The 16,552-nt window shown below is 42.8% G+C and overlaps 1 protein-coding gene across 10 annotated transcripts in view; it reads left to right on the top strand.

Annotated features, from left to right (window-relative positions):
- Positions 1-419: 419 nt before the first annotated feature.
- Positions 420-16,552, top strand: part of Ccdc85a (coiled-coil domain containing 85A) — a 238,938-nt gene continuing 222,805 nt past the window's right edge. For 4 of the 10 annotated variants that reach the window (XM_087582684.1, XM_087582683.1, XM_087582682.1 and 1 more), the window contains exons 1-2: positions 420-1,443; positions 7,159-8,113. In XM_087582684.1, the coding sequence (XP_087438810.1) occupies positions 1,183-1,443; positions 7,159-8,113 (1,216 nt within the window). In that variant the 5' untranslated portion in view covers positions 420-1,182. 10 annotated transcript variants of the gene reach the window in all.

Genomic DNA, 16,552 nt, shown 5'->3' with positions numbered 1-16,552 from the left:
TTCTCAAATGAATTTTTAAAAGGTTCAATACTTCCTCCTGAAGCTTCTTCATAAGGTGGTGAGTTTTTAGAGAAAACAAAAGCCTGGGAATGGGGTGGATGTCCTCAAACGTCTGAATTCAACAGCTCTTTGCCCTGTTTTCCAGAGCTTGAGAATTATGTGACCTCCGGATCAGGCTTTCTTCAATCTTCTCCAGTTCTCTCTATCTATCTAGCTATTCATATATCTTGTTCTCAAATTTTCTGCATCCAATTCTTCCAAGTACTGAATGTTTCTCATTTTGGTCAGCAGGCTGCTTCTCCTGGTAATTTGCAGAAACTGAGGGGAGGGGACCGCCTTTAGTCACTTGGTGGCGCGCGCGAGCCTCGCAAGGCCCTAGCCGCACCTGCTCTTAACTCCAGCCCCACCCGCACCTCTGTGCTCTGGGAACCGCGCCCCCAGCCGTCCCTAGCAGCAGAGCACCTGGTGCTCAGGGTCCTGTCGGGCAATGTCGTCCGCATTTGGCCCTTGCAGGAGGCGTTGCGGGATGCGGGCGTCCGGGACGCCAGCTTCCTCCCCGCTGCCGCTCCCCAACCCCCGCCCATCGTCCTCTGGGCTCTGAAAACCCAAGGCTTCCCAGAACAGTTTAGGATCAGCCGCAGGACTACAGTCAGCCGGCGGCGTGGATCGTTCAGGAAAGGACAGCCTCTCTCGGCGCGCTCCAGCCTCCCTGGGAAGCTCAGACGCTCAGCAAGCCCAGGGCAGCTAGAGGAGCAGCGGAGCCTTGGGGTTGAGCTAGGGGAAGGCAAGGGCGTGTGAGTGTGTGTGATAGACTGTGGGGGTGGCTGTCTCGATCTGAGCAAAGGAGAGGGCAGGGGATTGAGGCAGAACCCTCTGGGTGTCCCCGCCTGCTCCTGCTCCCCGGCGCCCTTCATCATGGACTTGCTCGGAGTTGGGGTGGACCACAGCAGCGGCCAGGAGCTGGCTGTCGGGCCCCGGGATTCGGCAGGTACGCACACTTGGATGGCGAGATAGGATGGCCGCGCAGCGCGATCCTCGCCGTCCCCACGCAGCGGTCCCCGGGAGGTGCCGCTGACTCTCGAAGCGCACAGGGGTGTGGGCGGAGGCCGCCCAGCCGCGCCCGCACCTTCCCCAGTCCTTTCGCCGCTTCCACCCACTCGCACCTGCCGCTGCGCGGATACCATGTCGAAGGCGGCTGGAGGAGCGGCGCCGGCGGCGGAAAGTTGTCCCTCAGCTCCGGCCGGCGTGTCGACACCCGCGGGCGTGGAGGATCTGTCTAAAGTGACGGACGAAGAACTGCTGCAGTGGAGCAAGGAGGATCTGATCCGCAGCCTGCGGCGCGCCGAAGCTGAAAAGGTGAGCGCGATGCTGGACCACAGCAACCTCATTCGCGAGGTCAACCGCCGCCTGCAGCTGCATCTAGGCGAGATCCGAGGGCTTAAGGTGAGTACTGGGCCTGGCAAGACAGCTGGGCTGGGCGTGGCAGGGTTCTGGGAGTCGCGGTGGGAGTAGGGTGGGAGAGCCAAACTTTCGTCCCTCTGTCAACAGGTGAGCTTCTCCCTTCTCCCAGGAGCACCCCTTGTACCCATCTCCAGGCTTAAAGTTTTCCAAACTTTGGAGGCCTTTCTTTTCTTCTTAAGGGGACTTGGCATCTGGCTTTCTCCCATGCTTCTGAGACTAAGGGAACAGGAACCAAGGATGCTAGAAGTCAGAGAGGGGCACGGTGATCACAGGGGGCCTTTAGTATCCCAAGGAATCAAGATGTTTCAGGAATTAGGTTACAGTACCCCATGGGAGAAAACTAGCAAGCTTGCCAGCCCTGTACATCTTCGCCTTTAGGGGTCGGGTGTAGCTGCTTGTGCGCCACCACTAGCTTTCTGGTGAGCAGAGGGCAAAGAAAGGACACCACTGCTGGGAGCAGGAGAGAAGCCTCGGTACCACCCGAGGAGCCAATGTGAGTGTGACTCGGTGCTGGGTGCAGGCAAGCGTGATTTCTGCCTTCAAGTCTTTTACAGCTCCTATGATTTTCTTCCCTTACTAGTGTTCGCATTACCTGGTCCTGCTTCACCTCCATGCTCTCTTTCTTCACTTGGATTTCACACATTAATTTTATTAAGCATGGGGTGGGGGCAAGTGTAGGGGGCGCCTGGTAAGTAATGCTTTGTTTTTGTGTCCGGTCTACTCCCAAACCCAGGAACTTTCTTTTCTCTTCGGAGAGCTCTAATGTGCCACTCAGGCTGCAGCAGACCCGTCGGGAACCGCCCTGCTGCTGTGCACAGCAAACTTCCTCTGCTCACAGTTAGCCTGGAGCCTTCTGATATTCCTTCCTCTCATTGTTCTGCTTTTGTTTATAGGAAGCCAGACACAAATGAAATCAACATAGGAACCCCAGGGACCAAATTCCCTCTACGCACAAAATGTTCCTGTCCCTCTCCTCTCCCCCTCGGATTCTCAGGGAATAGGCACTATTCCTTAGTTGCTCCAGTGCTCCAGCTCTGGGATTCTGGGTGATGAGGAATGTGAAGGGCCAGATGTTCCAGATTTACTTATTTGTGAGCTCCCACGGAGATGGCTCCCTCAGGCCCAAACCTGATGTCACACACTGCCTAGAACAGGTGCAGATATGACTATGCCCACTGTCCAAATCTTTCTCGTTTTTTAATTTATTACTAATGAGTATTTATTAAATACCAGACTTCTTGGGAAAATGAGAGGAAGGCTAGAACAGAAGGAATATGGTCTTCGAAGTAAGTTTGGAGAATTCTCATTAATCAAGATGACAAACTTGTAATTAATTTCTCAGATCTTTGTTTTATTTATTAATAAGATGAGAATGGTAAGCTCTATTTCCCAAGGTGCTGTAAGAATAAGCTACAACAATGTAGAGGGTTTTGATTCTGGAAACTGTGTTAGCTACTGTCATCAGGAGAAAGCATGAAGTAGACCCATGTGCTTCCAGGAGTTGGGTCTCTTAGCAAGGCTGGGCAGTAGGACTTGTTTGTGATGCTCCAGTTTAGTCTTCTTCCATGGTTTGAAATACAGTGTGGCTTAGGAGAGTTTCTAGTTAACTTCTAAAGATTTCACTTAGATGAAAAACTATTATTAATAACTCAAGAAATCTTTGGAAGTTCTTTTAGACTGTGTATGCTAACTATGTGCAAGTCTAGGAGAGGGCAGGGAGGAGAAGCATGAGTGGAACATTAACTGGTCATTCCTACAGTAGCCTCATTGGGACAAATAACTATTGAGAGTTAAGAGCAATTGTTCTTCAGGTAGGCAGCTTGGAGGGCTGGATTCATGAGCCAATATTACAAGGCTCAGTGGAATGAGAATCAATGGAAGTGGTCAGTAGGATGTTCATGCATGGTTTAGATCCCAGAATCTGACTAGGCCAAGGGCAGAAGGAAATGGCAGCACACGGACATACAGAAAAGCTGGGATCAGGTGGGGTGCACTCACTCTGATAGAGGGGTACAGCCTCATCACTCCTCAGGCTCAGTGTGCTTATTACATATGGTTGAACAGGGGGGTAAGATTTTTGCGTATAGATGAACAAGGAGGTGCGGTTGATATATATACATACACACACACACACAGAGAGAGAGACAGAGAGAGAGAGAGAGAGAGAGAGAGAGAGAGAGAGAGAGAGAGAGAGAGGAAGGTTTAGCTGATCTCCCATAGGCTGTGTCTGTAGGCTGTGAACATCTGGTAAAGGGAGAAAATGGTGACACATTGTCAACTCTGCCATCCTTCTGAGCCTCACCTGGGGAAGGCTTTGTCACTCCTGTGGGACTGTGGTAGTAGTATCCTGACATGCTACCAGCATATATCACTTACTCCTTACACGTTATTTTCTGTTGCAGACTCTGAGCCTTTTTGTTGTAGCAATGGTAGAGTAAGCCCAGGCTTTTTTGTCTGTCCTCTGTGTTCTGTGGTTTGAAGGTTCTTCTTCTGGGACAGAGTTCTGCCTTCCATTTATCAGTTTGGATGGAAGTTTCCCTGGATTCTATAGTGAGCCATGAATGTGCTTGACTAAATGAGTGATAGGAAAACTTCCTTATGTTGTTTTAAATGGAAGAAGGCCATTCTATTTTGGGGGCCTCTAAGGGCTTGGCACTCTTGAAGACCATAAATGTTGGGTAATTGGAACCACAACACCTTTCTGTGACCTGACTTTTAAAATCATATCTAAATATTTTGAAGTGACTAGGTGGCAGTGCCAGTGTACGGTTTGGCCAGTTTAGGGGAAAGGGTGGTCCATCATTCCAGTCTTCTGATCTGCTCAGTGATATATTATAATACCACATAAGCTTTTATGAAGGTTGAACATTACACAGACATAGTGAGGCCAGTGAGTTGAGAATGCTTACTCAAGGCCACACAGATGGGAAATGTCCAGGATCCTCTTTGTCTGGTGTGTGAACCCAGAGCCATGAGGGAGGAAATGCTGGTTAGTGTTGGTTAGAATATTTGGAAGGATCTCAGAAGCATTTGTGTGTACTGCTGAGCCTGGAATTCTGGTAGGGATTGCTTTGGAGGAATTGAGTAGCTGAAGATTTGTTGCCTGTATTATTATTATTATGAATTTCACCACAGTCCTTGTATATGTTAATTTGATGTTGCTGTGATAAAACACCATGACCATGGCAGCAAATGTCATGGTAGCAGGAGGAGGAAGCTGAAAGCTCAGACCCACAACTGCAAGCACAAAGCTGGTGGTAGAGATAACATGAAGTGGTGAGAGTAGCCGTTGGACTCTCAGAGCCCAACTCCATTGACGCACTTCTTCCAGCAAGGCCACACCTCCTAAATGTCTCCCAGATAGGGTAGCAACACCAACTGGAGGCTTTGGAGACTTGTTCAGGCAGCTGAACCTGATAGGAGTGTTGATGTTTGTGGGCATTATCATTCTATCATTTGAACCATTGTACTTCTTAACCCCCAATGTCCACAGAAGAGATGAGAGCTACATGAAAACAATTCTTCTTGTACTGAAGAGACAGCTCTTAATATTTTCAGGTGGAAATTCATTCAAATGAAGAGCAGCACAATTTGAAGTTCATGCCTGGATAGAGCTCAATGTTGAATAATTTTTGAATCTTATCAAGATTGATTTTGTTTGGTATCATTTTCTTTGAATATCTAAAGCTAATTTCCTTTAAAGCATTAATATCAAGGGCTAACCTTCCTACTGTACACTCCAACATAACAGGACCTATCTAAAAAGAACATGGGGTTCTTTCTCAGAAGCTGCAGCTGTAGCTTGTTTGGGCTATAGGCATAGAGCTTTAAAGAGTTGAGATGCCCATAAATATATATTGTGTCCACTGTATGCAGCATAACATAAGTATGTTACAGATACAGAGACATCAGACATCTGCTCCTTACATGGTCAGGGCTCTACATGAGAAAGGAGATAGGATGGTGTCTAGTGAATGCTCAAGTATGTCAAAGGCTTACATGTTGGATAGAAGAGTCATTTCATCATGACAGTATTATGGTTCTGGGGGACACTTAGAGAAATCTCTCATCTTTTGTAACTTCATACCAGTAAGGAGATATTTTCTACTTGGAAACATAATCAGATAGAAAAGGGATTTATTAGTTTTCCATGGCAATGGGGAGGTATCTGGAGTATTTCAGGACAGGCTCAATATGCATAAAGTGGTTTTGAAGACCAGTCTGGCAAGGAGTGCTGACTGAGGCTAGTAAGGAAAGACAGAAGATAGGACAAGGCAGTGTCTGAAGGTAGGAGAAGAGACAGTTTTTTCCCCACTGGCATTTTTCATACATGTTACTACTGTCTGAACTTGCTTTCTGATACTCCTTTACCAAGTTGTAGGATGCTAGGTTCTAGGGTATCATGAATGTGCATGAACATTCCCAAATATTTTCACCAGTCCCTAGCATAAATTATATATATATACATATATATATATATATTATGGTTACTAACTCTTTGTGAATGAAGAAACGGATTACTATTCATGCTACAGAGTAGACAGAGACAGGACATTTGAGGCTATGTTGCACTTGAGGGATGTTGGGGAGTGGGAAGCTACTGAAGCCTCATGGTAGGAGGGAAAAATGGTAACATTTGGAGGTCCACGTGGCACAGATTTGTTTGTCTCAGAAACAGAGGTTGAGGGAGGAGATGCTGACGATCCTGCATTCTTACAAAGAGCATTAGGTGGAGGTGACATTTACTGAGAGATGCATTTTGGAGAGGAGTATTAGAATAGCTTATGTTAAAGGTTGCCTGGGGGAACTTCCAGTGGCTATGGCCAGTGACAGTGGATAAAAAAGCCCCTAATGGGCATCTGTGTTTTTCCATAGGGAGTGAGGACATTGGCTGGCTCATGCTCTGTTGTGTCTGAAATCGTCACATCAGCTTTTTCAAAGTGCTGCCTCAGAGCCTCTCAGCATTTTCAAGGCACAAATAACTTTCTTTTCTCCTTTTAATCTCTTTTCTTTTCCTTTCTCCTCTCTTTTTCTTTAGTGGGCATAAAACTCACCATAGCTGCTTTAAAGTTCTAGAAAGGCTCCTGCTTCAGCCTCCAGGGTTCCTGAGATTCCCTATGTGAGCCACCATGCTACCATCTTTGTTTCTGGAGTGTAGGGCAGGGAAATCTAGTCTCCAGACCAACTTCCTGCTTATCAACTGGCTGCTCACTAAAAGCTGACTGAGCGAAGCTCCTTGAGGCCCAGGTTCTTCTGTGAAAAACTCTTAATTATCATCTCCTAAGCATTCGGGTGGAAAACTGAATAAAATAAGTGGTAGAATATCCTGTAAGGAACTTAACCAGAACCCATAGTTTAACGTTATGGTTATCTTCAATTTTCATCTTTCCGTGGTCTCTCACCTAGCATGCTGTGGTTCTCAACCTTCCTAATGCTGTGACTCTTTAATATCATTCCTCATGTTGTGGTGACCCCCACCATAAAATCACTTTCTTTGCTACTTCATAACTATAATTTTACTACTATTATAAATCATAATGTAACTATCTTTGGATATAGAGATTTGTCAAAGGGTCATAAACCACATGTGAGAACTACTGTAAGGATTATTCAGTTCTGTGGCTTTCCATATTGAGGGTCTAGATGACATGCCACATCTTCTGTCTGCCTCCCTTGAACTTCTATCTCTCTTTTCAGGATATTAACCAGAAACTCCAGGAAGACAACCAGGAACTGAGGGACCTATGCTGTTTCCTGGACGATGATCGGCAGAAAGGCAAAAGGGTATCCCGGGAGTGGCAGAGATTGGGTCGCTATACAGCTGGAGTGATGCACAAGGAAGTGGCCTTATACTTGCAGAAGTTGAAGGAGCTGGAGGTGAAGCAGGAGGAGGTCGTGAAGGAGAACATGGAACTTAAGGAACTCTGTGTGCTGCTGGACGAGGAGAAGGGCACTGGATGTGCTGGCAGTCGCTGCTCCATCGACAGCCAGGCCAGCCTGTGCCAGCTGGTGGCCTCTGCTGCCCCCTATGTACGGGACGTGGGTGATGGCAGCAGCACTTCCAGCACCGGCAGCACTGACAGTCCAGACCACCACAAACACCATGCCAGTGGGGGCAGTCCTGAACATTTACAGAAGCCCCGAAGTGAGGGCAGCCCAGAGCACAACAAACACAGGAGCACCAGCCCTGAACATCTGCACAAACCCAGGGCTTCTGGGACCCCAGATCATCCCAAAGCACTGAAAGGACCCAGCCCTGAGCACCACAAGCCCTTGTGCAAGGGCAGTCCGGAGCAGCAGAGGCACCCACATCCAGGAAGCAGCCCCGAAATGCTGCCCAAGCACAAGTTGAGTGGGAGCCCTGAGCATTTCCAGAAGCACAGGCCAGGAGGTAGCCCAGAGCATGCCAGGCACAGTGGAGGGAGCCCTGAGCATCTTCAGAAGCATGCCCTTGGTGGGAGCCTGGAGCACCTCCCCAGAGCCAGGGGAACAAGCCCAGAGCATCTCAAACAACATTACGGGGGCAGCCCTGACCACAAACATGCAGGTGGCGGTGGAGGCAGCGGTGGGGGCAGCAGGGAGGGCACCCTCCGGCGGCCTGCTCAAGAGGATTCTTCACCCCATCACCGGAATGTCTACAGTGGCATGAATGGTGGGTCAGTACGTGCTGGGGAGCTGCTTTGGCTTGGCAACTCAGTAGACCATTACGAATGCAGAGGGGATCTCCAGTAGTATTAGGAAGAAGGAACTTTGGCTAAGGGGCAGGTTGGTGGGAGACCTAACATTTGGGAAGAATAAAGATCATGTATTTCTTCCCCCCTTTGCCCTTATTTATTTTATCTTATACAACTATCAGCCAGCTGGAGCTTGGATGGGAGGGGTTACAGAGGAAAGGTGAACTGTTCACCTTGTGTGCTGAGTTGCCAGGGGGAATCTATTCTTCATTGGATAAAAATAGATTCTTTTACTGTGTCCTTCAACACATACACATGCAGTTAGCTGTATGCTGTTTCTTACCAGACATTACTTGTGGCATGGTTTCCAGATGAATCCAGTGGATAGCTTGTGCACAGGAAGAAATGAATATTTAAAAACAAGAATGACATTTCATGTTCCTAAACAGACTCCTTGAGGTTTGCTCAAGTAACCGCACATGCGCCTTTGTCTTGATTTTGTTTTAAATTTTCTGTTGGGTTGGGGTGAACCCAACATCAATTGTGACCTTTTTTTATTTGCATTAATAGAGCAAATGAGTCCTTCCCTACTCATAACCGTTCACCGAAGTCTCAACCATATTCTGAACCTGATGTTCCGACATGGTAGGAGACATCTTTCTGGGTCAGTTAAATGTGCCTGTTTAAAAGGTGCACTGTCTGGAGTCTAGAGAGTAGAGCACCCACTGTAATTGCTGAGGTGACATTCTTAAACCTTTTGGAAGAGGCTTAATTTTCTGCATTCTGGTTCTGAAGTCACATTTAACTTGAAAAAGAAATCATTTCTTAAAGAAAATAAAAATGCTCTATCCCCACCCCCAGCCCTGCCATCCAGTTCTTTTGATAAATATCATTGGGTTGGAATGGTCATGATTGGTCTTTATCAACTGTGGGGTTTCCATTCAAGATTTCTGAGCTTTATCATTCTATTTCAAATCTGCTCCAGAGTCTGTGGACAGTCAGCTCCAAGCAGGGATGGAGGTGACTGCCAGTTTTAGCAGTGACACAAAAGGGTGAGTTTTCAATACTGTAGCTGGGGATTGCCTTGTTGGACTCCATTTCATTGTAATCCTTCTCACTAGTGCTAAAATGGACTCTGGAAGTTTGCTGTCCAGTATCCAGCGCTCTGAGTGAAAAGAGGAAGAACAGGCAGGCAGGGAGAACACAAAGCTGATGCTTTCTTTGTTTTGCATTGAGAGGTGGCTGGGAGAAGCCAGTTCCCTGTCATGGTTCCTTGATGGCTGGGGCAGCTTTGGCTCCACAGTCCTCCTCAAGAGCCCAAAGTCATTTAGAAAGAGAGTTTGGTTGCTTCTGTTATGAGTGGGGTGACTGGTTATGATGCTTGTCTTCAAGGGCCACAGTCGGTTAATGGAAAGGTACAATTAATGCCTTTTCCATTTGTGATTACTCTTTAATGAGCTTGAGGAATAACTCTGTGTACTATTTTAAGGAAACTTTTCTTTAAAAAGACAGAGGGAAAAGCAATTCACTTATAAAATGGTTCTTTAAATAAACAGCAGTTTATTGTTTTATCTTATTGTGTTTAAAACATTACAGTTATTTTTATTTGTAAATTATCATTGCATAATTATATTAGGTAAAATGGGTGTAATGGTTCTGTATATAGAACATGGCATGGTCAAATCGATCTAATTAGTATATTCATCATACAGCTTAGAAATCGTGTTTGTGGAGAGATGTTTGAAGTTTGCTCTTTTATTTCGAGATGTGTAATATCTTGTTAATACCTATAGTCATCCTGCTGTGCCTTACCCCCTCTGCCCTTCTGTCTGTCTGGAAGTTTTAGCTCAGTTGAATGTTTGTGTAGCATGTGTAAAGCCTTGAGTTTGGTCCTGGACTCTAAAGAAAAATCAGTTGATCAAATATGTTGTTCTACTCTTGGACTTTTCTATCTTGTCCCAGTGGTCGTATGTCTTTAAAAGTTTTTTATTGCACTACCTTGTTTTCATTAAAATTAGTTTTTGATATATTTTAAATTGAGTTTGATATCTCCAGCTCTGTTCTATTGCTTAACATTGTTTTGGATGTTAAAGGTCATTTACATTCATTTTAATTTAAGAATTTTAAAAGTAATCTGTTTGAAAAATGACATTGGGATTTTGGTAACGATTACATCAATTAATCATGGATTATAGAATATTCTTTAGTTTATCTCTTTTTGCATTGATTTCATCATTTTTTATAGTTTTCAGCATACAGGTCCTATACTTCTGTGTGTGTGTGTGTGTGTGTGTGTGTGTGTGTGTTTGATATTGGCAGTGAATGCGTATGTGTGTTCATATATAAAGTTTAGAGGAAGGACATCAGGAGTCATGTTGTATCCCTCCTCTTATTCCCCAGAGACAGGTTCTCTTATTGAACTTGGAGCTAGGCTGGTGCCCATCTGTCTCTGCACCCCACACCCTAACCCCCCAGTGCCCTGCTTTCAGGCACATTCTGGGGTATACCTGGCTTTTTACATGGTTCCTGGGCATTAGAACTAAGGTCCTTATGCCTGCATTGCAAGTAGTCGTACCCACTAAAACATCTCGTCAGACCCTTCATTAAGTTTATACAGATCTTTTTACTATTTGTTGCTTTTCCTAGTATAAATGGGACCCCCCCTTTAATTTGCTCGTTGAATAGCAGCTAGTCTCTAATAGAGACTTATTTGGGGACTCTAGGTTTACATCTTATACCTTCACCTAATTTGACGAATAGGTGTAACAAGTTTTTTGTTTTGTTTTTAAGATACATTAGACATTTCTCTATAAAAATCATGTTATCAGCAAACACAGGCAGTTTCAATTCTTCCTATCCTATCAGGATGCATTTGATTTCTGCCTTGGCAAGGGCTGTCAGTCCTTGGGCGTCTTAGAGATGGCGTCTTAAAGAACTTACCTTCTGAGGCTCAGGATAGAGTAAGCCATGGGTTTATCAAGCTGGCTTTGACTGGACTGAAGCTCATTTTTTCTGTAATTTGTTGACTTCCTTTTTATGAAAAGATGTTGATTTTGACAAGAGCTTTTAAAGGTGGATCGTCAGATAAAGATGATGTTATACATGACCTGTATTCGGGTAAACTTAGTTGGCCAAACAAATGAATTTTAAAATTTAGCAGTATAATAATTCAAATCTAGCATAAGGGTTATACGGTTGAAAAATTTCATAGCTACTTCAGTCCTTGTCACTGTTTTCATTCCTCAGTAATGGATCTTCTGCTAAGAGTTGATAGTCTCACCATGCAGTTCCAGTACTTATGCACTGCATTTTTATTTCTGTAATTAATTGGAAACTGAAGAGTTATAATGAGATATTTACGGATCATCAACCTGTAAACTTGGGCATTGGGTAACTTGTATTCATTCTGCCATTGCAAATTAATTTTTGATATGGATGGTAAGACATACTTTTCCCTACTTTTAAATCCACACAAAATTTGTTGTGGTCATTGGTGTATGAACAGATAAGAACCAGCCAGGAAGTTAATCCTGAATTGCAGATTGGTTGAGTCATTTCCAGAGCCACTCTGTTTGGGAGTGGTATGAAATATGAGTGCTGTGGATTAAGCTCTTGCATATTTTTGCATGAACAAGAAGCACATGAAAGCAAATGGGAAGTTGGTTTGGGATATGACAGCCTGAAACTGGTAAACTCAGCTCTGGCAGGGCACTTCCTAGAGGCTGTATATCCCCACACCCACACCCGCGCACACTAAGGAAATCTATCCCCACACATGGTTATCTTAGCTCACTGTGTCTGGCATCTTTAAATCCTCTCCTGCTTATAGTCCTTGACCTTTATCTACTAGTTTCTTTTGATTGTCGTACTTGATGTAATCATCTCCATCTAGAAAGCAAAGGGAGATTTTTAGATACATTTTCACTCTTTAAGCTTCTTAGCTCTTATAATCGTTCCTCATAGCTGTTTGAAAAACAACAAAATTAGCATACATAAGCACGTATCTTCCAGACAAACCGGAATCTTCATGCATGGACATACATTTTTATGTGTTTTTTTTTCTTTCTAGCTTATAGAGAGCTGAGAGTTCCATTTTTAAAAAATGAAGTAGATTCAACATTTAATGCATTTCAACTTTAAAGAATATTACCGTTTATTAAAATTGCTTGTTGTACTCCAGATTTGTAATTACAGAAATCAAGAGTAGCTATTCCTAGCTATATACCTCAAACATTGAAAGGATGGGTTTTTATTTGCCTGATTCTGTCGAAATGAAACTTCGAGTTGAAGTTTCTTAGAAAGTTCAAGTATCTCCTTTCTCAAGTCTTGCTTGCAGATACCAACTGGAGGGTCTTTTCCTTTTAATGGAATTCTAGCTCAGGTCATGAATATCTTGGATGACTCAGGCTCTTTTAGCTACAGCTCTTCCCAGTTGTTGATCTCAGAGTCAGTTTACCCACTGAGCATTATCAGTGAGTCAAACAGTTTTAGTAAACAAGCAGTTAAAAGTTTTTAATTCCAGAGGCACAAATCTTTGGTTATCATATGGTATTCTTTTTTCTTTTGAAAGCAAGAGGGACACAAAATGATCTCTTTGTGTCCTTTAATCACATTTTTTTCCTTTTTCCTTTTGTTGATTTTTATTTAATATTCTCTCATCCTGACTGCGGCTTCCCTTCTCTCTACTCCTCCCAATTCCCCATCTTTTCCATCTCTTGCTGATTATACCCCCAGGGACACAAAAACACCACACAACAAGATACAATAAGACCAGGCACAATCACATCAAGGCTGGGTAAGGCAGCCCTTTAGAAGGAAAAGAGATCCAAGAACAGGTGAAAACTGTAGAGTCAAAGACACCTGCTCTCCCTCTGTCAGGAGTATCCTTAAACATCAAACCAACAACTATAACACACACACACACACACACACACACACACACACACATGACCTATCACTGATTCATACAAGTCCTACAATTGCTTCTTCAGTATCTGTGAGCCCTATCCTGCCTACTTGATACCATTTTCCATGCTCTTTCAGGGTCCTCAGACCTCTGGTTCCCACAATTCCTCCTCTCCTTCTTTTGTAGGGTTTCCCAAGCTCTGAGAGGGGAAAATTCAATGGAGAACTCCAACCTGGGCTCTCTCTCAGCTTCATGTTTGGCTCTGGGTTTCTGTATCCGTTCCTATCAACTGCTGGAGGCAGCTTCTCTAATGATGATTGGGCTAGGGCTGGGCTATTTTTATAGCAGAACATGAGGATTTATTGTTGTTTTAACAGTTATGTTTGGTTCTATCGTAGGACTGTGGACTATCCAGCTTCTAATTTCTGGTCACCCACTCAGTGTTCAGCATGGATTCCCTCTCCTGACGTAGGCCTCAAATTAGACCAGCCATTGGTTGGCCACTTTGACGAGTTCTGTGCCACCATCATTTCAGCACCATTGTTGTTCAAAGGGTTTGTGGCTGGGTTGGAGTTCCAGTTCCATACTAGAAGCCTTGCCTGGTTACAAAATATGACAGTATCAGGTTCCATAGCCTTCGTTAGAAAGAGTCCTCGTAGGGTTGCCCTTATGAAATCTTAGGAGTTTCCACTATACTAGGTTTCACCATTACCCTTAAGATGTTCTCTAGTTGTAGTTGTTTCTTCCTTTTCTTCTCTCATTCCTTCTCCCCAACCTGTTCCCTCCTATTCCCATCCCCACTTGCCCCCAATTCACCCACAAAATCTATTTTGTTTCCTCTTTCCAGCAAGATCCATGTGTCCTCCCATGTACAGCCCCCCCCCCTTATTAATTACCATAAGTCTGTGGATTGTAGCCTGGCTATCCTTTATTTTATAGCTAATATCCAGTTATAAGGGAGCATCTACCATGGCTGTCTTTATGGGTCTCAGTTACCTCATTCAGGATGATTTTATTCTAATTCTATTCATTTGACTTCAAACGTCATTGCTTTTAACTGAAAAAAATACTCCATTGTGTAAATGTACCACATTTTCTTTATTCATTCTTTGGTTGAGGGACATCTAGGTTATTTTTAGTTTGTGGCTATTATGAATAAAGCTGCTATAAACACAGCTGAACATGGTTCTTTGCGGTAGGATAGAACATCTCTTAGGTACATGTTTAAGAGCGGTATAGCTGAATCTTGAGATAGATCAATTCTCAATCTGCTGAGGAGCCACTATATTGATTTCCATGGTGACTGTAGAAGTTTGCACTCTCACTGGCAATGGAGAATTGTTCTGTTTGCTCCACATTAGTCATTAGGACAGATGTAAGTTGGAGTCTGAGTAGTTTCAGATTTGCATTTCTCTGATAGCTAAAGATGTTTGCCGAACATTTTTAAAAAAGTGTTTCTTAGATATTTGAGGTTCCTCTATTGAGAACTCTCTGTTTAGATCTTTCCCCCATTTTAAGAATTAGATTTTGGTCCTTGTTGATGTTTAGTTTCTTTATATATTTTGAATATTAGCCATCTACTAGAAGTGGAGTGGATGGAAATCTTTTCCCATTCTGTAGGCTGCCATTTTGTCCTTTTGATGGTGTTCTTTGTCTTACAAAAGCTTCTCAGTTTCATGAGGTTCCATTTGTTAATAGTTTATCTTGGTGCCTTTACTATAAGGATTATATTCAGGAAGTTGTCTCCTGTGCGAATGCATTCAAAGCTATTTCCCACTTTCTTTTCTGTCAATTTCAGTCTATCTGTTTTATGTTGAAGTCTTCGATCCCCTTAGACTTGAATTTTGCACAGGGTGATAGACATGGATCTATTTTGATTCTTCTACAGGCTGACATCCAGTTAAGACCAGCACCATTTCTTAAGGATACTTTCTTTTCCCTGTGTGTATTTCTGGCTTCTTTATCAAAAGTAGATGTCCATAGGTGTGTGGTTTATGTCTGGCTCTTTAATTGGATTATATCAATCAACATGTCTATTATGATGCCAATAACATGTAACTTTTATTACTAGAGCATGAAATCAAGGATGATGATACATCTTAAAGATCTATTATTGTTCAGAATTGTATTTATTGTTCTAGGTTTTTTGTTTTTCCATGTGCATTTGAGTATTATCCTGTCAAGGTACACAAAGAATTATGAAGGAATTTTTATGATTGCATTGAATTTGTAGATTGCTTTTGGCAGGATGGCCATTTTTACTATGTTAATTCTACCAATCCATGATCAAGGGAGACCTTTTCATTTTATGATACCTTCTCCAATTTCTTTCTTCAAATCCTTGATGTTTTTGTCATACATATCTTTCACTTGCTTGGTAAGAGTTATTATCACAGATATTTCATATATTTGAGGCTATTGTAAAGGTGCTGTTTTTCTGATTTCATTATCAGTCAATTTGCCATTTAAATAGAGGACTACTGATTTAATTTTAATTTTGAAATTTAATCTTGTATCCAGTAACTTTTCACAAAGTGTTTTTCAGCTATAGATGTTCCCTTGTGGAATTTTTAGGGTCATTTATGCATATTATCATATCATCTTTCAATATGATACTTTGGATACAATTTTTATCCTCTAGATCTCCTTATTGTTCTAGGCAAAATTTTAAGTATTACATTGAATAGCTATGGAGAAACCTTTTTTGTTTCTGATTTTAGTGGAACTGCTTTGACTTTCTCTCCATTTAATTTGATTTTGACTATAGGCTTGCTGTTAATCGTCTATTACGTTTAATATGTCTCATGTAACCCTAATCTCCCCAGTACTTTTATCATGAAGGGATATTGGATTTGTCAAAGGCATTTTTGGCATGTAATGAGATGATATGTGGGTTTTTCCTTCAGTTCATTTATTTCGTAGATTATATTTACTGATAACTAAGCTTTGTACCATCCCCATATCTCTGCAATAAAACCTATTTGATCATTGTGAATGATTCTTTTGATGTATTCTTGGATTTTGTCTACAAGTATTTTATTAGTTTTGTATCTTTGTTCATAAAGAAAAAATGGATTTTAATTCTCTTTGTTGATTCTTTAATGTGGTTTGAGTATCAGGGTAATGGTGGCCTCATAAAGTGAATTCGGAAGTGTTTCTTCTGTTTCTATTTGTTGAATAATTTAAGAAGTATTGGTGCTAGCTTTTCTTTGAATGCCTGACAGAATTCTTCAATAAAACTATCTGGCTTTAGGTTTTTTGTTTTTTTTTTTTACTGTTGCTTGGAGACTTTTAATGACTGCTTCTACTTTACCAGGGCTCATAAGTCTATTTACACCGTTTATCTGTCTTGCTTCAACTTTGGCAAGTGGTACCTATCAAGAAAGTTATCTATTTCTCTTAGCTTTTCCAATTTGGTTGAATACAGGTTTTTAAAGTATGTCCTTACAATTCTGATTTTGTTGGTGACTGTTGTTGTTCCCTTGTTTGTATCTAATTTGTTAATATTGAT

Source organism: Rattus norvegicus, chromosome 14 (assembly GCF_021556685.1).
Source record: "Rattus norvegicus strain SHRSP/BbbUtx chromosome 14, alternate assembly SHRSP_T2T, whole genome shotgun sequence".
Lineage (NCBI taxonomy): Eukaryota > Metazoa > Chordata > Mammalia > Rodentia > Muridae > Rattus > Rattus norvegicus.
This window is presented reverse-complemented; position numbering and strand designations above follow the sequence as displayed.